Here is a 23,555-nt window from a genome sequence, read left to right on the forward strand (position 1 = left end):
AGTAGTATTCAATTGTATGTCTAGAAAATAATTTATTGAAACCAAAGTAATTGTGTTTGATGATGAAAATATAATATATAGTTATAATTTTTCACAAAATTATATATTAGAATACAGCATAGGATTTATATAAAGATTATACACACACACACACACAAACACACACACATACACACACACACACACGGCGCCGGGGCTGTCAGCCTCGTGGAAGTTGTTCAGCATCTCCTCGGAAGAGCTGCGCTTGGGCTCCCCCAAGTCGGTGGCCCGGGAGAGTGAGATGTCCAGGATCTCGGAGGAGGAGAAGTCCTCGGTGTGCCGCCTCACAGGGCACCCAGGGGCCTCCCCAGCCCTGCTGCACCTCAGACTGACACAGCCACCGCCGCCCCATCAGAGCCGCCTTGGCGAGGCCATAGCTGGCTCTCTTTCGGGGGAGGGGGTGGAGAGTGTGTGCGGCCGGCCGGGCTGAGGAGATGCTCTGCCTCCTCTGGAGCTCTGCTGGGCTGGCTGGGAGTAGGCAGGTTTAAGGGCGGGGGGAGGTGGCCGAGGGATGGCGCAGGTGGTGCCCCGTTGCAGACAGCTAAGGCCCAGCAGGAGGGGAGGGGGAGGCTGAAGGGATTCGGCTCCCCTTGGCGGAAATGGCCGAAGCTCGTCAGAGGAGAAGGAGAAAGGGTGCGGCCGCAGCCCAGGCACACATATAAAGGGACCGTCGGGACGAATCTGGAGAGAGGCCAAACTGTTCCGAATATACTATACTCACTAAATGAACGCTATGATAAACGACACAGCTCAATTCCAATGCAATGTCACACGAAATAATTGCATCAAAATGATAATAAATGGAAATCTATGAAAATTCAATATAACAATGCAATCGGAAACATTGAAATGGAATAATGAAATATTTAGTATAGCGTGTGTTGCTTTTACGTCCACCAGATGGCGCTGGTTTTCAAAAAAGCATGTTTTTACAAAAAATCATGTTTTTACCTGTCACAGGTGTGACATCTATATAATATATGTATATAAAAACATTTGTGTATTTGAATGCAACGTTGTGTCAAAATTTCAAAGCAATCTGTGAAGAACTTTCGGAGATTAGCAATTTTGAACAAACAACCATTATATATATATATATATATATATATATATATATATATATATATATATATATATATATATGTAGGTCTCTAGTTGTTCGGGTTTTCTCCCGCGTAGAATTGGATATGTCTTTGCGACGTTTCGACGAAGTCACATTCGTCATCTTCAGGCTGCTGCTGACTACTTCAGGTTTGGTGTTTCCAGGAGTAGTGTGGGATGTTGGCTGTTTGTCCCTTATAACTGCTGGTAGGGGATTAAATTTTAACTGCCAGTAGGGGATTAAGTTTTAACTGCCAGTAGGGGATTAAAACTGATTGAATGGGGGCTTGGGTGTGTCTTGATTAGGTGGAAGTGTGTCAATATTTGGTGGAAGGGTGTTCTGTTCTGATTGTTTGGGAGGTTGTGTTTCCTGTGAGGGTAGGAGGGGTTTTGAAGAGGCTGATTGTGCTTTAGCAGTTTGGCTTCTGGTTCTGGGTCGTGCCTCCTCATCAGTTTGTGTTTTTGGAAGGAGCACCCATGGGATCACCCCTCTCACCTGTCATTGCCAATCTCTACATGGAAAACTTTGAAACCCAAGCCCTGGAAAAATCTGACCACAAACCTAAACTCTGGCTCAGATATGTAGACGACACTTTCATAATCTGGCCACATGGGAAAGAACAACTGGACATCTTCCTTACACACCTCAACAGCCTACACCCCAAAATACAGTTCACCATGGAAACAGAAATAAACAACCAACTCCCCTTCCTGGACGTCTTAGTCTACAGGAAATCTAACGGCTCCCTAGGACACACCATCTACCAGAAGAAAACACACACTAACCGCTATCTGCACGCACTCTCACACCACCACCCAGCCCAGATCAATTCCGTAGCCAAGACACTCATCTCCAGAACAAAACGCCTAGCTGATGAACAACACCTAAAAACCGAACTACACACTCTCACCAACGTACTGACATCCAATGGATTCCAAAGAAATAAGATCACCAACCTAATCCAAAAAGAAACCCCCACTAAAGTCCAGGACAGAGAACAAGAAAATGGAAAAGCCCTCCTCCCATACATAAAAGGCACCACAGACAAAATCAGCAAAATCCTCCGCAAACACAACATCAAGACAGCATTCTGCACAGACCGGAAAATATCCACCATCCTAAGAAACCCCAAAGACAAAATTGAATTAGAAAATCAAGGAGTATATGAAATCCCATGCACTACTTGCCCCGCCACATACATCGGACAGACCAACAGAAGAATAAGTGCACGCATTGAAGAACACAAAAATGCAATCAAAAAAGAAGAACCAACTTCTTCCCTGGTCCAACACCTCAAAGCCACAGGACATAAAATTGACTTCAATAAGACAAGAACCATCGCCAAGGCCGAACACTTCAACAACCGTATAATCAGGGAAGCAATCGAAATAGAAAAACACCCACATAGCATGAACAGGCGTGACGACACCTCCCGCCTGCCAGCCCTTTGGAAACCCGCCCTCATTAACAAACGAATCCCAAACATGAAGAATGAGACCAGGCCCACACTCACAATAGCCACACAGAATACTACCAAAAAACATCCACAAAGAAAACAACCAAAAACACAAACTGATGAGGAGGCACGACCCAGAACCAGAAGCCAAACTGCTAAAGCACAATCAGCCTCTTCAAAACCCCTCCTACCCTCACAGGAAACACAACCTCCCAAACAATCAGAACAGAACACCCTTCCACCAAATATTGACACACTTCCACCTAATCAAGACACACCCAAGCCCCCATTCAATCAGTTTTAATCCCCTACTGGCAGTTAAAACTTAATCCCCTACTGGCAGTTAAAATTTAATCCCCTACCAGCAGTTATAAGGGACAAACAGCCAACATCCCACACTACTCCTGGAAACACCAAACCTGAAGTAGTCAGCAGCAGCCTGAAGATGACGAATGTGACTTCGTCGAAACGTCGCAAAGACATATCCAATTCTACGCGGGAGAAAACCCGAACAACTAGAGACCTACATACTAACACCCGCGAAAACCTCAGAAAACATATATATATATATATATATATATAATTTAGGATGTATAAATGCTGTCAGAAGTATAGTAGATAGTATGTGATATGTAGTAGGCAATGAATTAATATCAAAAGAATAATGCAAGCAGTGTATGAAGCAATGCATGGACATGATAGAAGCAAGGAGGTTTGCCTGGATAAACAGGTATAGAGAGGTACAATAAAAGTTGCTTGTGTAGCCTGATTTTAATTATTTTTTCTTATGCCTTAATTTATTTGGCTGGTTACCCTGTAATCCTTTTTTGTGCTTTGCAGAAAGTTCCTTGCTCTGAAAGGGAATGGTTGATGTGTATGTATTTATGTACATTATATAAACATTAATTAGTATTTGTGATTTGTTCTGATTTTGTTACCAGGATACCTGCTAAGCTGCAGTTCTGCCTTATACAGATAGACCTCAATTTATGATCTTTCATTCAGCGAACATTCAATATTAAAAACAGACTTAGAAATCATGCTTTAAGTTATGACTGTTGCAGTGCTCCTGTACTCATGTGATTACAATTCGGCTGCTTGGCAGCCACACTGTAATTATTCTCACCCAATTATCTCCCCCCACCCTGCATCTATACAGGCTGCCTGCCTCTGTCTTGCAGGATAGCAAGCAGCCTCACAAACATGTGGCTCTGGGACTACTTTCTATGCCTTGGGAAGGTCATTCTGTCCCAGCAAGCACCAGCATTCCTATGCTCCCCAGATAGTGCCAGCGTTGGTTCACTCCCCCACTTGCAATCTCTTCTAGTTCAGTACACCAACCTTTCTTCTTCATGCCCAAATCTCTGACATCTCATCTGATTTCCTTTCAAGACTTAGCTGTGCTGCAAATATTCTATGTGGTCCCTGAGCCTTTTGTTAAGCAGTGCTGTATTCATAAAGTTGTGCTAACTTCAGAAAATATTTGAAAGAATGCCAACACTTGCTTTGAACAGCTTGCTTTGGATAGCTGGCTTTGGACAGCTTTGAAAAATTGTAATGCTTATCTATAGTATTCGGTTAACAAATAGAGAGTGATGGAATTGTGGTTGCTAAGTGAAGGGTTCTTGCTTTATAATTATATCACTTAGAGACTGAAATCCTGATCTCAGTTGTGATCATAAGTGGAGGACTACTTGTAAGGTTTAAGAAAGCATATAAAATGTGTTTGATTAATACATGCTCCTATTTGCTAAAATATGCATTGTTTCCTCTTACAGGTTAAGAGAAGTTTCAGAAAAGCTTAACAAGTACAACTTAAATAGGTGAGGAATCTTTACTGTTTAATTCTGAATTTGTAAATTTGGTATCTTTAAGCTTATTTTTCTACTCAGCTACCTAATTGCGTGGGCACTGGGGGATGAAGGAGAAGCAGGTGTGTGTACCCATGTGGCTGTATGTTTGTGTTAAACTCTGCATCGGATTGCAGGCTAATTACAACTTGGAAAGCAAAGGTTTGGTTTGATTGGTTTCAATAGATCTAAAAATGTGACATGACCTGTAGCCACTGTATCAAAACCTTTTTTGTTCTGTATATGGATATATAGATATTTGTGATACATTGAATTCCTCTGTAACAAATGAAGACAGATGTTTGTAAAAAAATAAATATGACTAAACACAAGATGATAGTTGACATCTCTTTCTTTAAAAATAGGTATTTTCTTCATCAAGTTCTTCAGCTAAAAATATTTATTGGAAGTTCTTCTAGAAAAGAAAAAGTGAATAATAAAAAAGCAAGACAAAGAAAGCTATCTAAAGAAGCAATCTTCCTTGTGGTTGTTACAATCATAGCAATTACCAACTCCTCTGTCCTATATTGCATATCATAGTTCCTGTCTTCCAATAAACAAATCTTCTAATCAATAAATCCCAAAACCAGCAGTTCACTTTTATGTATTTTCAGTGAAGAAACTTTTATAGAGAGACACAAGCCACTTTTCTTTCATTTCGTAAAGCAAGAGTGTTTCAGTCATGGGATTTTTCTTTCTCTTTTTCTTTTTCTTTTTCAGCCATCCTCCTTTGAATGTTTTGGAACAGGCAACAATTAAACAGTGTGTAGTGGGACCAAATCATGCTGCATTTCTTCTTGAGGTAAATTGCTCACATAAGGCTGAAATTAAAATATCCTGGTTGTAGTTAAATTTAGTTGTCCAAGGTTAGACCAACTTAATAATTGCTAAATGTTAATAATGCAGTTTAAGTATAATGTTTAATAGACACTTTTTTCCTTCAATTTTAGGATGGTAGAGTCTGCAGAATTGGCTTTTTAGTTCAGCCAGACAGATTAGAATTGGGTAAACCTGATAACAATGATGGGTAAGAGCTACTTTTGTTCTGATTTGTAACAAGTATCAAATATTTTAACCTACTTTGTTTTTAAACTTTACTCATTTGGATTGTTAACAGAATTGGAAAAAAATTGGGATAGTTTAAAAATATATATTTTGATGTACCTTTCTGATGATTTTATAGATGCTAAAATTAATTCAAACCTATTTGTATATAAATAATAAGAGATGAATCATAAATATTAAAAACAATTTAGATGCCCTAACCAGCATTGACTGCTGAATTGAATAGTTTTAATAGAACTGAATTATTATATTTTCATTTGTGATGTTACCACTTCCCAGGATATGTTTTCTGGATTCACATTTTTATCTGAGTTTTTAAAAGGATATAGGAGTATGACATTAATTCAAGACTGGGATTAAAAGCAGGAGTTTGAGATTTTATTATGTTAATTCATAGTCTAACACATAGTAATTCATTTGAAGACATACACAATAGTTTCACCATGAGAGTTAATACTACTTTTGCAATAAAACATTTTCTAATAAAAGAACTGTATTGGCATGCTTGGCATGCTTTTCCTTGGTCCCTGTTAGATTGTCATATCCTTTAGCTAAGTTTGGAAGGTTCCCCAAGGGTGTTGCTTAAGCTGGTGTGTTACCAGACTACCCTGAGAAATTAAACCTGGGATTCCAGGGCTTGTTTTTAACCCATTTGGGATTGTATTGTGACTGATCTACCATCTTTTACTTTCAGTTCAAAGTTGAGCAGTGGCTCAGGGGCAGGAAGGACATCCAGGCCAGGCAGGACTAGTGATTCCCCATGGTTTCTGTCTGGTTCTGAAACTCTGGGCAGACTGGCAGGCAACACCCTTGGGTAAGTTTTGATAGGGTTGAGGTTGCAACCTGTTTGTATACCATGGTTATAAAAGGTTACCTTGGTTATGTGTGACTATGCATAACATCATCTCCATATGTATGAAGATCATTCCAATGCAGTGGTGGTTTAGGTAGTTTTCTTTAAATGCTATTAAGAAAGATTTTATATTTTATATTTCATCCATTAAATCCATTTTGAAGAAATATTTAATCTACAGGTAGTCCTCGACTTAAAACCATTTGTTTAAACACCTTTCAAAGTTATAATGGCACTGAAAACAGTGACTTACAATTGATCCTCAAACTTATGACTGTTGCAGCATCCCCACGGTAACATGATCAAAATTCACACGCTTGGCAACCAGCATGTATTTATGATGATTGCAGAGTCCTAGGGTCATGTGACGCACCATTTGCAACCTTTTCAGTTTTGACAAGAAAAGTCAATGGGGGAAAATGGATTCATTTAACCTCTGTGTTATTTGCTGCAGTAATTCACTCAACAACCATGGCAAAAAAAGCTTATACAATCGAGCATGACTTACATAACCACAGCCTTACTTAACAACAGAAATTCTGCTTCCAATTATAGACATAATTTGCGGGCTACCTGTACTTTAATTTTCAGATTAGACTACTGCTATTATAGGTAGTTCAGATTTTTTTTCTTCAATAGCGTATTTTAGATAAATATATGTCCTGCATATTTTTCTATGCAATACAGTATTGAAAATACACTTGGAAAGCTTTTTAGGAGAAATAAAAGAATATTTCAAATATTTCAATATTTGTGTTCTAATTTGTTGTTGCTTTTTTTCTTGACTAAAGCTAGCATGATTTATAAGTGATTCATGATAACATTTCTAGTTAGAATTGTAATTAGAATCATTTGAAACACTTATGTTTAACTTCTGTTGTGTTGTTCTAGAATAGATCACTCAGTTTTAAAGAGTGATTATGAACAGCTGCTAGTATAGATTGATGTTGCATGTTTTCTGCTAGTAAAACAATTTAAAATGAATCTTGGCTAACTTCAATGGTTCTCCCCCCCCCCCCCCGATTTTTACTCATACACATTTTAAAACAATCATTGATTTTTTAGACAAAAAAAAAAAGAATATTCCTGAGATAACGTGAGATTTCTTAATATCTATTCCTAGAAAAATACTTAAGGTGGTAAAAGTTTAAGCATATGTTATATTTAAGGTAATTGTTTTTAAATTATTTGTAGATTGATATTTGGATTGTGAAAATCAGTGTCACACCTGCATGTCTAATGGATGGATGGATAGATGTTGTATAATGATACTTTGAACGAATTACAGAACTGGTTGGAGCAAAGAATATTCCCTTCTAAAGGGAGCCCTCGGTGCTCAGAGTCGATATAGAGGATAGCAAAGGAAAATGAATGTGTTGCAGTGTTTCTAATCTTTTCCAAACTGCAGAATTAACATGAATTAACGGACTGTCTCATGGAGAGGGAACAGTTCAGTTCAAATACATGATAACTTTAAAAAATAATTCAGAAACATTGATCCTTTACTTTTAATTTTTTTTTCAGAAGTCGATGGAGCTCTGGTGTGGGAGGAAGTGGGGGAGGATCATCTGGTAGATCATCAGCTGGAGCTAGAGATTCACGAAGGCAAACACGAGTTATTCGAACTGGACGTGACAGAGGGTCTGGTCTACTGGGTAGTCAACCACAACCGGTGATTCCAGCATCTGTTATCCCAGAAGAACTCATTTCACAGGTATGAATGTCTTTTAGGATGAATTATTTAAAATTTCTATGACAAAAGAATTTGGTTGTGTCAGTGAATAGTTTTTATACTTCTTCCATTATGAGGGGGGGGGGAGGGAAGGAGGGAGAGATCAAAAGGCACAGTTCACTTGCATTTTCTGTTGCACAATTTTAATTGCACTAAGGATTGCATTTTTAATCTATTTGTAGCATTCAGTTTAATTTCTCGGTCATATTTTATTTTTGTAAATTGGAATTGTCTTGAGAATCATTTATTCAGCTTAATGTGTGCATGCATTCTGTTTTGCATAGGCACAAGTTGTTTTACAAGGAAAATCTAGAAGTGTAATTATCAGAGAGCTTCAACGGACAAATCTTGATGTTAATCTTGCGGTGAACAACTTGTTGAGTCGTGATGATGAGGATGGTGATGATGGTGATGATACAGCAAGTGAATCCTACCTTCCAGGAGGTTTGTGTGGGGAATGTTTTCTTATTCCTTCTTTTAAAAAAGCCATTTTAAGCTCTTATAAGAGTTGTGTAGGTATTCTGCAATATTTATAAATAATTAACATTCTCTTCTAAAAAATATTGGTGTTTTGGAAGAAAGAACAAAAAGAATAGGTAAGGCAAAATCAGGCCAGCTTTTTATTACTTTTACTATTGGAATGAATATGTCTCATATGAGGGTTAAAAGGAACCTTAGGAATCGTATAATCCAAAATACTGCCTAGTGCAGGAAGGCGCCACACAGAATCATGAAATGTAAGGGACTCTGGAGGTTATCTGTATTATTGTTCAATTTGAAATTCTGTGTTATAAGAATGTACATATTTTGAGCATCTTAATTGATACAGTTACAGTATACTTTGGGAGGTTTCTATTAAACAATTCATACTGAAGCAAGTTTCTAATATTTACAAATAAAAAAGTCAAGAAAGAGTAACTTGGTCCAAAAACATGTAACTATTGCATAGATTAATGTTTGGGAGTAAGGCAGCATTGAGATGTAATAAATAAACCTACAATTAGTGTTTGTTTTTGTGCCACAGCTTACTTAGAAATAAATACTTTAATAAAGCACACTGCACGCAAAAATAATTCTTTATATCCTGTTTATTTCTTCGCAATTACTTTCTAAAGCAGACTTCTATTAAAATAGAAATTGTTGAAGAAAAAAGATTATACCAAAACAAGAAGCGGGAAGGCACTTTTATATTACCTTTGATAACCAGAGAATTAGCTTAATGTTAATATTTTTGGAATAAATCTATTGCGGTTTAAATATTGTGTTTTTGGAAACGATGGAATAGTAGTTCTGAAGGATAAGAATTGACTGGGGAAGAAATTAATGTGGTTATGATTAGACAAAGGTTTATTTTCTTTGGCATAATATTTAGCCATATAAGGCTAAATAACCATATGAAATTTGCCTTGGGATTCCCCTTTGATTAAATAAATAAAAAAATACACACCCAAATGTATGAATTACCACTGTGAGGTTTAGAATGTTTTTATTCTATTACTGATTCTACTAACTAGTGGTTTTCTAGTTGATTAATATATAGAGCCGAGGTGGCGCAGTGGTTAGGGTGCAGTACTGCAGGCCACTTTAGCTGACTGTTATCTGCAGTTCAGCGGTTCTAATCTAACCGGCTCAAGGTTGACTCAGCCTTCCATCCTTTCTAGATGGGTGAAATGAGGACCCAGACTGTGGGAGCGATATGCTGCCTCTGTAAACCGCTTAGAGAGGGCTGAAAGCCCTATGAAGCGGTATATAAGTCTAACTGCTACTGCTATTGCTATTGCTATTTTTCTTGATCAATTATTATATAGGTAGTCCTTAACTCACAATAATTCACTTAGTGACCATTTGAAGTTACAATAGCAGTGAAAAAACTGTTTTTCACACTTACAACTGTTGCAGCATCTCCATGGTCACATAATCAAAATTCAAACGCTTGGCAACTGACTCATATTTATGAAGGTTGCAGTATCCCAATGCCATGATCATTTTTTGTATCCTTCTGACAAACAAAATCAGATTCATTTAATGTGTTACTAATTTAAGAACTTTAGTGATTTACTTAACAACTGTGATAAGAAGAGTTGTGAAATGGGGTAAAATTAACTTTAGAACTGTCTTGCTTAGCAACAGAAATTTTGGGGTCAATTGTGTAAATCAAGGACTACCTTATCATCCATTTCTTACGTTTTCATCCTTACATTTGTTGAAATGCCCCTTTTCTTAGTTTATTAACATCGTAATAAAAAATTTAGCTTCCAAATTTATTTATTTATAACTTCAGGTAGCATGTAGGATTAAAAAACCAACAATATAAAACCCCAGAACCCCCCCCCCCTTTCTCATAGTGGTGATAAACACAATCATCAATGCATTCCATAGATGATTATCAGTGCTGCTAATAAGCTAGTTAGTTTGATTTCTATGGTGTCCTGTAGTTCAGCAAGTTGAATGGTAGAACAGATCTGAATTTAAGACAATTTATTATTTTTCATGTTAGAGATAAATAATTTAACGCCTTGGTTGCACATAATTTATTTGTGGAATTTTATATACTACTGGTTTTAAAAAGGAAGTATTAAAAAGCATTTCATAGTTTAATATGCTCACATTGGCAGTGGTGTTTTTCAGTCTGCTTTTGTTCATCTTAATAAAATCAAAGTGATTTTTAAAGTGTCACCTCACATATTCTTCTAAGCCAGGGTAGGGCCCTTTGTGACTTGTTGACTTCAAATCCCATAATTTCTCAACCAGTCATGCTGGCTCAGGAATCATGGGAGTTGAAGTCTACAGGTCGTAAAAAGGCCATAGTTGTCCACTCCTGTTCTAAGCTATAAGTGTGTAAAATTAGAATATTGGAATAAAATCCTTATACAAATATAGCTGGTGTAGTGATAAACACATCCTTGAGTTCCTGGTGATAACGTCTGGAAACTGTGTGGGGAAAGAAGTATCTGTGCCTTGTTAGTCAGGGATAGCACGACATGGCAGCACTGGATTCTGGTTTTGGGAGAAGCCAGAGAATGAAGCTATTAACAAACTAAAATCAGCCCATATCTTCTTTCTGTAATTTTTCTTTGTAGATGAAAACATATACATTTACATATCACACTAAACTTGGCTAAGCTGGTGACAGACAGTTTCTTAGAGACATTCACTCACAGAGGAATCGGCAGCTAAGTCAGCCTAACTGACAAGATGTCAGTGAAAATGATGATGATTAAATTTATACCCTACTTTTCTGCTTAATATATAACACTTTATAGTAGTAAAACAAAATATGACATTTAAAATGGAGTATTACGATAAGTACAGTGAGAACGAGTATTTTTGTAGTTTAAAAGCTTTCCAGTTATAAGAGAATTGCCAAAGCTGTGTCAATGTCAGAAAATATTTGTATGAAAAAAAATCTATAAAGCTATATGAGATAAATTGCTCATTTAAAAGCAGATGTTAAAAGCCTTGCTGGTTGATTGCTAAGGTTCTCCTGGTTCTCATAAGCATTTCTACAGTTCTGCTTCATGGTTATTGCAAGCTGTAATTTTGTTTCGCTTATACAAAACTTTTGAATTCTGACTGCAGTATTTAGTAGCAAATGTGTATGACATCTGAGGCAAAGTAGTAATTTAAGGAAAAAAACTTTGGAGTAGCTATTTTATTATCATTTAAAAGCCCATTTAAATTCTAAGGCAGTAGTTATTTGATTGTTAAATGCTTGTGTTTGACTCCCTCTTGAGGATCAAATTTATGGGCAATTTATAGTCTAATCTATCATTAGTCTTATACAGTATTATAATTCTGTTCCTGCTGAATTGACCAATTTTCTTTTCCAGAACATTTTATACTTACAATCAATACTACAGTATAGCTGTATTTGTTACCAAACGGCTTTCAAAATCATACCACTTTAACAATTTTACTGGAGAGATATTAAAATGATTTTCACTTAAATAGAAAGTTAAATAATGCATAAGGCAGAGTTAATATTATCCTATAGTACTTTTTATTTAGTTTTCACTAAGTAGAATTCGTTATTCTACTTAGTATGTTTTCAGTATGTTTTATTAGATTTAGAATTGCTCCTAGTTACAAATTTGGAAGAGAACATTACTTATCTGAGTCCCTTTGCTAGTGACTCCCCTTCAGCCTAAATGTAATCAAAATCAAGGAATTGCCAAGGAGAAAATCATATCTCCACCAATATTGCTAGGACAACTACTGTATGTAAACAGTAGGGAGCAATCCCCATACTCACTAACACTGATGATGTTGCCTAGTCAGGTAATGAAGCTCAGAGAATACCAAGAACTCCACAGCTACATATTTCTCTTCTATTGAAATGGGAAAATGATCTGGATTCTTAACAATCCTGTATTTGAAAGGTAGATATATACCTATTGTAAGAAAAACTTTAAATTTGGGATGAATGTAAAGAAAGAATACAGTATATGTCTTATTCAGGTTCTTGGTAAGAGTCCAAGTTGCCAACTGTTCAAGGAAATTGTATAAGAATACATACTTCTTAAAATTTTATAAGAATATAGGATCACTAATTAGTTCTCAACATAAATTTGTACAACCTTTTTATAGAGTGAAATGTCTTGCCCAGATATGTAAGATTACAAAGGAAGGTTGGTTTTATTTGTTAAATTGTAATAAACATTTTTAGATTAGAATGAATTAATATATATTATATGAACGGTAGTCTAGTTTTTATTAGAGTGAATAATATGAATTCCATTTGCATATTTAAAAGACTTATATGCTAATTACCTTCTTAATAGCTCTGGGCACAAAGACACAGTAAATATATACATTGCACTATATTAAAAATAAAATATAGAAATGTCTAACTACATTTTAAACACCACCCTAAAATGTAATAATGGGGGGATGTACTGTTGTCTGATTGTCAGTTCTATAATATGGATCTGCAGTGGGCAAAACAAATTGATTTGAATTTTCAACTGTGTGTGGTGGGGTTGATATCTTTAACGGAATATCTAACAGATAGAAGAGCAAGACAGTTAAGGGAAGAAACAAGGCCATTAGAGAAAAGGAATGGGGAAGTGTGAAAAAGAGACTAGGAGTAACTTTGCCTTAATTGCACTATGTATAAATTGTATGAGAGAATGCCTATTTCCACAGGGCCATGTATGCATTCTTTGGTCATGTCACACTCCACAAGACTGACAAGGTCAGGAAAAAAGTACCATGTGGAATTTTGAACTAATTGTAAGGCTAGTAGACTAACATAAAAGAAAATTTGAAAACTAAACAATGTTATTCTAGGCTGTGTACCCCAAAGCAGTTAGCAAATAGTAAAGCAGTTTCAGTCTTAACAGTAATGTGGAAACATAAACAGATAGCCTTTACCATATTTGGTTCTATATTCCAGTCTAGCTGAAATTTCTGCATCACCCCAAGAATTCTACTTAGAGTGTACTATAATCTTGCTTTAAGCTTATCATCCCACAAATAACCAAATCTAGGTTTTCTTCTTCAGGATTTATCAGCTGAAGTTAATGAGAAACCTAATTGCCATAGTTGTTACATGGCTGTCTATCATCTGAGCTGGATTTAAAAGCACCCCTGGGCTGAAAATGTGTTACTTAAGGAGGAATATAGGCCTGTGAAAGATCACAATCTTGATCCTGAATCCAGCATACAGAATCAATGTAACACCATCTTGTCAGAGTTACCACCTTATTCTGCTACACTACATCCAGTGCTTTACAGCCTGGAGATCCACAAAAGCTCTGAAGATGTTTAGCACTGAGTTCATAAAAAAGGAACATTATGATTATATACATTATAATTATAATTTATCCACATTATTAACAGTATTGAGGGCAAATATTTGGTGAGTTGCCTTTCTGTATGCATGTAAAAGCAAAATCTCCAACTCACATTTGTGACTGCGTAGAAATGATCATATAATTGTCTTGGCAACAACACAGAGTGATTTGTTATTGCTGCCTTCTACGATTTTTCTGCCCCAACTTCTTAGTCTAGCTTGCAACTCTGATATTTCAAGGTACCCACTCATTTAGCTAACTAAATCTGATCCTGCTTAGCAGTTAAGATGATAGAGTTACTGTATTGCTGTAGTATTTTGCTTTGCAGTTTCAAAATGAATATATCACTCTGAGCATGAATGTATAAGAAAAGTAATAACTGTGAAATACGATGTTCTAAGATGATCCACTGAGCATTTTAAATAGTTACTGGAAAGCAAGTACTAATACTTCTTTGGAGGGTTAGTATGAAGGGGGATTGAATTATATATTATTCGGTATTCCAATGAGAAGCTTAAATTAGGAAGAAAGGAACTAAGGTGCTGGAAATTATCCAATTTTTTTCATTTAGTTAATGTGTGGGAAATTTTTTGAATTCAATGCTAATGGTTAGAGCTTCTTTTGTGAAACTTCACATACCTCTAACCTGTTTTTTTAAAAAGTAATTGATTTTTTTCATTAATAAGATGTGGAAAAGTAGCTAAGATGCATTTAAAAGCAAATCTTCCTGCTCTTGGTTGCTAATTGTAGTTTGTAATTCAGAAACACAATACATTTCCTATAGGATACCATAGGTGGAGAAGTGGAAAGTTATTGAGGTACTGCTCCATTGTGGTGTAATTCTTGGATGGACGCTGAAAGGATTGCATAAACCAGTGTTTTCTTAAAATAGGGCAATAGGACATGGTGTCTGGGAAGAAATACAGTAATGATGGACATGGGAAAATAGAAAACATAAATATTTATAATGAATATTGATCTGTAAAAATCAAGGTCAGGTTATTTGAATTGAATTATGATCATACTGGGATTATTTGTATCAGGAATCAGACAGATACTACTTGACAGCTAAGAATTCAGTTATCTTATGGTAGAAAAGAAATGGGAAATAAAAGAGTTGCACATGACATCATAGTGAGGTCATGAAATTAAAGCGACAGGTGAGTAAGGATAATATAGTGTCTGTTGTGGCTGGATTATGTGTGGCAAGTTGTTGGTTAGGAGTCTATTAAAATGCAAGGTGTTGAATTTATAAAGCTTGAGATTTTTCTGGATAAACTTAACTGCACCTGCTAGGCATCATTTCTTACCCTGCTGGGAATTAAATTTAATAGAAAAGTGGCAGAAAAAAAGCTATAAATGGGAGAGCATTTGTTTGTTCTATCAACAGCTGAGATTTTATGCCAAGATTGTGATTCAAAAGTGAGACACTCCTGCCCTATCAACGCTTCAGTTAACTTGATACCATAAACATAGTCTCATAAAATATTTTCTTCAGAAGATATGTGTATATATTTTTGCATAGTCATCTCTAGACTCCATTAAAATGACATTTTTCAGTTTAGGTAACAATTGTCTTAGTTTCAGATAAAATTAGGGGTTCGTTCTTCCTTTTTTCTTTTCTTTTGAAGGAAGCATTTCACATGCTGTTTTCTGGAACGATTTAGTCTCTTTATATTGCTTAACTGTTCATAGCTTTGTCTAACATTTGAGTTCTTAGGATGAGGTTAGACTTAATGGCTTGAAGCAGCAAGCAAGCAGTTGATAGACAGTAGATAACATTGGATTAGCATTCTAGGATATTTTGTTTGATTGAAATGTGAGCAGTAGGAAAATATTTATATGTTAGGGAATTGGAAGAAAAGATCAGTTTTGTTGGTAGATTTGTCTTGTTTGGTGATGGTCTTTCTAGATTATTTTCAAGTAGCTGATAATTTACCTCAGATCCTTGTCTCCTCTTATAGAGGATCTTATGTCTCTTCTGGATGCTGACATACATTCTGCTCACCCAAGTGTCATTATTGATGCTGATGCTATGTTTTCAGAAGATATTAGTTACTTTGGTTATCCATCCTTTCGGCGCTCATCACTTTCCAGGCTAAGCTCGTCCCGAGGTAATTTTGCACCTTTTTTTCTTTGTAAATAAGTAGTATTGCTGTGCAGTACTAGTTATAGCACATGCTGGTGATTTCTGTCTTAGATTTGTGTGTGCAATTTCTATTCTAAATATAGACAATTAAAAACTTTCTTCTAAGTTGTAACATTTCAAAAATATTCTAGTAAGTTACAAAATAAATACTAGTACTATGTTTGAAATGTCTTGACAGATGAAATGTGCATGAGGCTTTTAAAATTGTCTGCCCGAAGCCAGTTTTTTTAAAAAAACAAAGACTTATGGAGGATTGGCCTAAAAACCTATTCTCTTCTGAAACATCCCAGAAGATCACTTGTTTACTTTAGAATAAGTTAAAATTAGTTGATACATAGGGAATTTTCTGCCTTCTCTGATATGGAGGCATAATTTTATAGCAAATCTAGAAAACCTACCTGTGCTCAGATGGGTAGCAGTGAAAGTTATGTATCACTCAGATAGTTAATAATTTCTTTGCAAAATATAGTATCAGTGACACTTTAAAATATATTAAGCCTAGTTATTATTTTTTGCATATAGATTTAGAAATAGCAGCTACAAAATATTTTGCGTAAAACCAAATTATAAGTAAGATTTGAAAATGTATGAAATCCAATACTGGATCTGGTGCTTCCTTCAAAAGAACTAGTACTTTGTCCAGAGCATTTTATCAGTTGTTAATCCAACCTCTTCTACAAATCATTCTTGAATTTCATTCTACCCATTTAATATTTTTCTTAGTATTCACATGCATAAATATTTAGTGCATTGTGTTCAGTTAGTTAAAAATTTATTATGGTTGTGAATATAAGGTGATTTTCCAAATTATCATATATCATATATGGCTTCATTGTGCTATTTATGAAGCTTCTAAGATGGTAGACATCTTAAAATCTGTTTACTTGGTTTTAATTCCCATAAAATCTAGCCAGTAGGGCAAAATGTCAGAAATTATGAAAATCACAGTTGAAGGGAAATGGGTTGCTTACTCATGCCAGTGAAGATTAAAACCAAAGGCCTTATCTATATATGTATAGGTCTTGGGGACAATCTTAGAATTATATACATGCCACTACCTCTTTTTAATGCACATATTCCTAACCCTCCTCATTATGGTCTCATTAGACGTCAACTAAACCATGAGGTCAGGTTAAGGGGGGGGGGATTATCAAAACATTAGTAATAGAGAAGTTATGAGAGCTAGATGGATATTCATTTTTAAACCAATTGTTGAAGGAAGTGGAGAATAAGATGACAGTGATAGAAGACAGAGCAAAGAAGTAAGGCAAAAGAAAAGAGGCATGTTTTGATTAAGAATGGTATTAAATAAGGAGTAATATAGTTTAAATGCATTATGTGCATGTATAAATATCCATCCTCTGATTTTTCTTAAATCCCTTCCCTTTTCCTTTCTAAGGTTATTTCTATGTTAAGATGAAAAATCCTTATTTTCCATGTATATATTCTCTTGGATATTTAGTTTGATTACCTGACTTAACATTTTAATTGTATGAGAGAACTGGCGTACTGGCTTTAGACAATTTGTAGGCCAATTGAAGGGAAAGCATTTTGGTAAGGAACTTTTTCCTTAAAAAAATCTTTCTAGAACTTTTCTGATTTCAAAATTTTCCTTTAATCAACTTTACTCTTAAACTTTAAAAAAAATCACATCAAGTGCTATATATTTTGTTTAAAGGGTTGGATTAGCAAATTTACAACACTGTAGGATTGTGTGTTAACTTTTTCAAGTGGTGGTGGGGGAACTGCTGAGACTCTCTAATAAACACTCCTTTTTTGCTAGATTAAAAGTCTCTTCAAATTCTTGTTAGTTGAAATTAGGTTTTGTTTTGTTTGTACCGTTTGATACATCACCCATAATATACTCTTTGCATATGGTACTACAAATTTTGAAAAACACTTTTTATCTTGTTCTATATATCAAATGATATAATTTTAAAAAAATGAATTCATTTTGAGTAGCTTGAAGCTTCCTCGGCCTGAAATAGATTTTAAGTATCATTCTTACATTTTGAATGATTTTGGCAGTAATAGTACATATGCTTTAAAGGGTTAATATTTTGAGTGCTGCATGCCTTTTTGATGTTTATATTTCATAATAGATTGTAATTGCTGTTAGTTGCATCCTGAAGGGTCTTTACTAGAGAGTGGCTTACTTTTATCCCACTGGTGTGACCCAATTGCATACCAGTTCTCCTTCTTCCCTTAGAGAGAGACTCTGAGCTGTTGCGTGAACGTGAGTCCGTTTTACGTTTGCGTGAACGAAGGTGGCTTGATGGAGCCTCATTTGATAATGAAAGAGGCTCTACAAGCAAAGAAGGAGAGCCAAACCTTGACAAGAAGAATACACCTGTCCAAAGCCCAGTCTCATTAGGAGAAGATTTGCAGTGGTGGCCAGATAAGGTACTGATATTTTTTTTTACATTAATATATAAGATGTATAATCTATATATTTACATTTCTTCTCTTTCCAACAGTCTGAAAATACATTGTTTGTTTGTGTTACTTCTATGTGGTTGGCTTTGCTTAATATTTAATTAATGGTCTATACATACATACATACTTTAAATATTGACTTTAATGACAGGACAATTCACATACAGATAGTCCTCAATTTAAAACCATGGCTTAACAGCCATTTTAAGTTCCAACTGCCACAGAAAGAGTGCATTATAGCCTATAAAGTACTTCCAACAATCGTAACCCCCTCCCCCCCTGGTCAGGTGATCACAGTCTGCTGCTTTGCAACCTGTTCGCGCTTACAACTAGATATCAAGCACCAGTGTTCATATATGTAAACACCATGTGTAATCTTCTCTGTCACCGGCCCCAGAAAACCAGCAGGGAAGATTGCAAACTACCATGGAGTTGAGATTCTCTCCCCACTTTTTGAGAGTGAAAGGGCTGCTAGCAGGGAAAAGATCTCAACTCTGTGGAGCTGAGATCCACAGGTAGCCCTTCTAGAGAGAAAGAGTTGCCTGCCAAGGTGGGGAGAATTCCTCCAAAGGGCTGCAGAAATGGAGGTCAGATTTGAAAGATCTGAGCTCCATTTCCCAGCAGAGCAGTTTTCTTCTATGCATGGAGAAGAGATGAATTCCTCCAGTAGGGTCCAGAAACAGAGCTTAGACTCAGAATGAAAAGGCCACATGCAGCTCCAGAGCCCTGGGTTGCCGACCCCTGGGCTAGACCATTAATTTTGGCATCTGGTATACTATGTCTTCTGGGAAACTTAACTAATTATCTCTCTTAACAATTTTTCAGTTTTTCTATATGTCTTTTTTTTCTTTGGCAGCATGGGATTGTTTTTCCCTGAGACTGAGAGCAAAGACAAAAATCCTTTGTCTTCGTTTTACCTTTCATCATTTTTATTTACCTAATGTAAATTAACCTTATCAGGAAGGTGGCAATTTGGTAAAATTGTATTAAATAGTAATTAATGAGTTTTATAAACTTCCTCAGTCCACTCTGATATGGATGGTGCATATGAGCAATCAATTGACTAAATAAAAAGCTGTGCAGAAAAGTCTTTCTTGATTTTACAGACAAAGTATCATTTTTATCAGTCAGCTTCAGTCTTTGCGGATAAACAATATTTTATGTATTCAGGTACACATTTCTTGGTATTCCTGTGCGATAACATAAAGGTGTACATTAAATATATAATTATTACAATGTTGAACATTTAAACTTATCTGATTTTGTAGGATGGAATGAAATTTATTTCTATTGGTGCTCTGTATTCTGAATTGGTCGCAGTGAGCAGTAAAGGGGAGCTCTATCAGTGGAAGTGGAGTGAATCTGAACCATATAGAAACACACAGGTACATACAATTATATTTGTTTATTTGATTGATTCATTATTTGCCATCAAGTTAGTATTGGCTCGTGGGGATCACGTAGATCAGGGGTGTCAAACCCGTGGCCCATGGGCCGGATGAGTCAGGTAATGGCCCCGCCCCCACCCAGTTTAGCGATGTCACGTGACGCCTCCATGATGACATGAGTTTGACACCCCTGACATAGATTTTCTCCATGATAATCTGTCTCAACTTGGTTTTTCAGATGCTGCAGTGGTGTACCGGTTGCCACTGTAATTAATTCCATCCATCTTGCTGTTGATTGAGCTCTTCTTTTCTTTCCCTCCTCTTACCCTTTTCAGCTTTATAGTCTCCAGAAAGTTAGATCCTTATATAAGGTGTCCCTAGTATAATAATTTTAGTCTGGTAATTTGTGCCTTGAGTAATTTGTTCAGTGTTCTGCTCATTTATTTTCTTGGCAAACAATTTTGTTTAATGCTATCAAATAAATATTTAATAAAAACTAATGTTCTATGATTACATCAGAATGTGACCAAAATCTAACCAGTGCTGTGCAATCAGTGGAATGATTTGGCATCCAGCATAGTTAGAAGTAGCAGTGATAGCAATGAATTTTTAACAAGAGCTATGCTGCTTGGCCTTTTCTGACTTGTAATGTTCTGTCTTGCTTGAATAGAAAAAAATCACTTTAATGGCAAAAAGTGTGCTGCTGTTCTTGAAGATAAAATTGAGAAGGGACAAAATCTGCCTTTTAATTGACCCTTGGCAGGAAAGTAATGCCAAGAGTTCATTGATGAGTTCATAACATACTATCTGATGGTTTTGTTTCCAAAGAATCCATCAATACATCATCCACGTGCAGGATCATTGGGATTGACAAATGAGAAGATAATTCTTCTTTCTGCAAATAGCATTAGAGCAACTGTTGCTACCGAAAACAATAAGGTATTAAACATTTGAGTAAACATTTGAGAAAACATTTTCTTTTTCTAGTTTGTATTAGTTTTTTTTATCATTCTAGTAGTAATTTTTATAAAATTGCTATTAAATTTCAATTATATTCATTTTTTCACTTTATTGCAACATAAGTATGAGGGTTTTAATTGTTGTCAAATAAGCAAAGCTGTATATTTGGTATAGAAATAATTAAGTAAAAGGAAAACGTCTTTAACAAAAAAAGATGGAGCAAAAGCAGTTCTGGAAAGTTAATAAAAAGCACATTGGGCTTTTTCTGCCTTGAAAATGGCCCCCAAAACTCTTGCTTCTTAAAATTATTCAAAACAAAATCTTTAATTTTTTTTTGTGTGTGTGTGTTAAAATTTCATCTCAAACGTGGTGGTAACAGATTGTTTATGTTGTGTATAAAGATTTGCCAGTAATTATTGGTTAAAATAATATTTTGAAATGAAACTATATGATCACTATTTTTCCCCCTTTCAGGTGGCTACTTGGGTAGATGAAACTTTGAGTTCTGTAGCTTCTAAATTAGAACATACCGCACAGACCTACTCAGAACTTCAAGGAGAACGGATAGTTTCACTGCATTGTTGTGCCCTGTATACATGTGCTCAGTTGGAGAATAATTTATATTGGTGGTAAGTGTATATTTCTATTCAAAGTTTGAAATATACTCATATGTTTGCAAAGAACAAAAATTTTCTGCTGATCAGCTTATTTATTTTTGAAGAGGGTTTTTTTGTTGGAAAAATAATAGGTGAATACATGATAAAAAATATGCCAACCTTGTTTGGGTTTAATTTGATTTATTACAATTGTAAGCCTGCCCAATTCAAAGCTACCTACTTCCCCCATTTATTTAATCAAATAGAAGAAAACATAATTTTATTTGCTGTATTCATAAGGATCGTACTGCTTGAGAGTCAGGCTATCTTGAGAAAGAGAGAGAAAGGATGCTTTTGTGATTAAGAGATATTAATTTGAAATACCAGATTTCTGGCTGAATGCTTAAAATGGTATATGATACTACAACGTGTATTTGCTTGATTGAGATTATATTATTCTGCCTTTCAGTCCTTGAATTTAAAAATAAAAAGTTTGTATATATTAATGAAATAAAACACGGTTGTAACAAACAATAAGAAAAGAACAATGCTGCCTTCAGTTTGGGAACCAAAATCTTTCCCCTACAGCAAGTTGCTAATTTTTATTGGTCAAGAAGATGGAATGTTAGGAATTATAGTCTCAACATATCTAAAAGATAGCAGATTTTTTGTGTGTGAGAGAGAAAGAGAGAGAGAGAAGTGCTTGCTTAATTCCATTAAAGATTATAGCAGGTAATAGATCAAACACCAAACTTGCTTTAATAATTATTGGGATTTTAATGCAAAAGATGGACATTTGTTTTAAAAATTTTTGAAAACCCAAGACAAGGAACCCCCCAGTATGCTCAACAATGGCTAATAGATTTCTGGAAGTAAATTTGGGCTGTATGTTGCTAACTTTTTCAATAGCTCAGAAGATGGTGGTATCCAAAATGTCCAAATAAACAGCATCATAATCAAACATAATTGCATCTTACATAGACACAGATGGAACAGTGGTCTGCTGAACTGCAAAATGCTGTCAGGTGCTCACTGAGGATCAGACCATCTGCTGCTGATCACAGAAATTTCACATCAATCTAAAAAAGACTAGAAGAAAGAATCACATTCCAGTAAGATAAAACATCAAAAACATTCCTGAAGAGTATGAGGTCATAAACATTCAAAGATATTAACTTTGTACAGAGAGCAATAGCAATAGCAGTAGACTTATATACCGCTTCATAGGGCTTTCAGCCCTCTCTAAGCGGTTTACAGAGAGTCAGCATATTGCCCCCAACAATCTGGGTCCTCATTTTACCCACCTCGGAAGGATGGAAGGCTGAGTCAACCCTGAGCCGGTGAGATTTGAACCGCTGAACTGCTGATCTAGCAGTAGCCTGCAGTGCTGGATTTAACCACTGCGCCACCTGAGAAAGGTAGAAATAAATAAAAAATAATTGCAAAAGAGAAAGGCAAAGGGCAGACTGGCTATTAAATCAAGCCATAGAAATAGTTAAGGAAAGAAAACCATGAAAGACAGAGGGGATCTTGGGAAAATTAAAGATCTTAATGGAAGCTTTCAGTGGTAGGCAAGAAGAAATATGTACTAACTTGGAGTATAGTCAGAAAGAAGAAGACTGGGAAAAAATAGGTGTCTATTTAAGCAACACAATCATGAGTGCACATTACAGAGTGGTGGATGAAACATGCTGGGGAAAACATTCTATCTTCTTTTTATATATGAAATGTCTAATTTTCTAATCTTGGCCTCCACTGACATTTTCCATAGACTTCAAAGTACATATTCTTAACTCAGTGTGAACAGTTAACTATTAGAACCACAATTTTAGGAACTGCCTGATATATAATCTTACCATCTGGCTGGATGTATTTGTCTTTTATTGTCTCTTGTTTTAATTTCTTACTCTACTTTATTACAATCATTTCATATTTAACGCTAGTATTTTTTTTCCTAGGGGTGTAGTTCCTTTTAGCCAAAGAAAGAAGATGCTGGAAAAGGCTAGAGCCAAAAATAAAAAGCCCAAGTCTAGTGCTGGTATATCTTCAATGCCAAATATCACTGTTGGTACTCAGGTATGTACATGCTTATTTTTTTTAAAAATGAACAAATCGAACTACAAATGAGTTATAG

At 35.6% G+C, this 23,555-nt stretch overlaps 1 protein-coding gene across 7 annotated transcripts in view; it reads left to right on the top strand.

Moving 5' to 3' along the window:
* UBR5 (ubiquitin protein ligase E3 component n-recognin 5) overlaps positions 1–23,555 on the top strand; it is an 83,490-nt gene that overhangs the window by 14,569 nt on the left and 45,366 nt on the right. For 5 of the 7 annotated variants that reach the window (XM_014068785.2, XM_014068788.2, XM_014068786.2 and 2 more), the window contains exons 2-13: positions 4,376–4,420; positions 5,168–5,249; positions 5,398–5,474; positions 6,207–6,326; positions 7,890–8,079; positions 8,382–8,541; positions 15,857–16,006; positions 18,233–18,444; positions 19,746–19,862; positions 20,694–20,804; positions 21,300–21,454; positions 23,380–23,497. In XM_014068785.2, coding sequence (XP_013924260.1) covers positions 4,376–4,420; positions 5,168–5,249; positions 5,398–5,474; positions 6,207–6,326; positions 7,890–8,079; positions 8,382–8,541; positions 15,857–16,006; positions 18,233–18,444; positions 19,746–19,862; positions 20,694–20,804; positions 21,300–21,454; positions 23,380–23,497 — 1,537 coding nt within the window. The remainder of the gene's footprint in view (positions 1–4,375; positions 4,421–5,167; positions 5,250–5,397; positions 5,475–6,206; positions 6,327–7,889; positions 8,080–8,381; positions 8,542–15,856; positions 16,007–18,232; positions 18,445–19,745; positions 19,863–20,693; positions 20,805–21,299; positions 21,455–23,379; positions 23,498–23,555) is intronic. The other 2 variants (XM_014068789.2, XM_014068791.2) reach the window with 1 other exon arrangement.

The sequence above is a fragment of the Thamnophis sirtalis genome, unplaced genomic scaffold (genome assembly GCF_051295495.1).
Source record: "Thamnophis sirtalis isolate CommonGarterSnake01/CBP01778 unplaced genomic scaffold, rThaSir2_p1.2 scaffold_2, whole genome shotgun sequence".
NCBI lineage: Eukaryota > Metazoa > Chordata > Lepidosauria > Squamata > Natricidae > Thamnophis > Thamnophis sirtalis.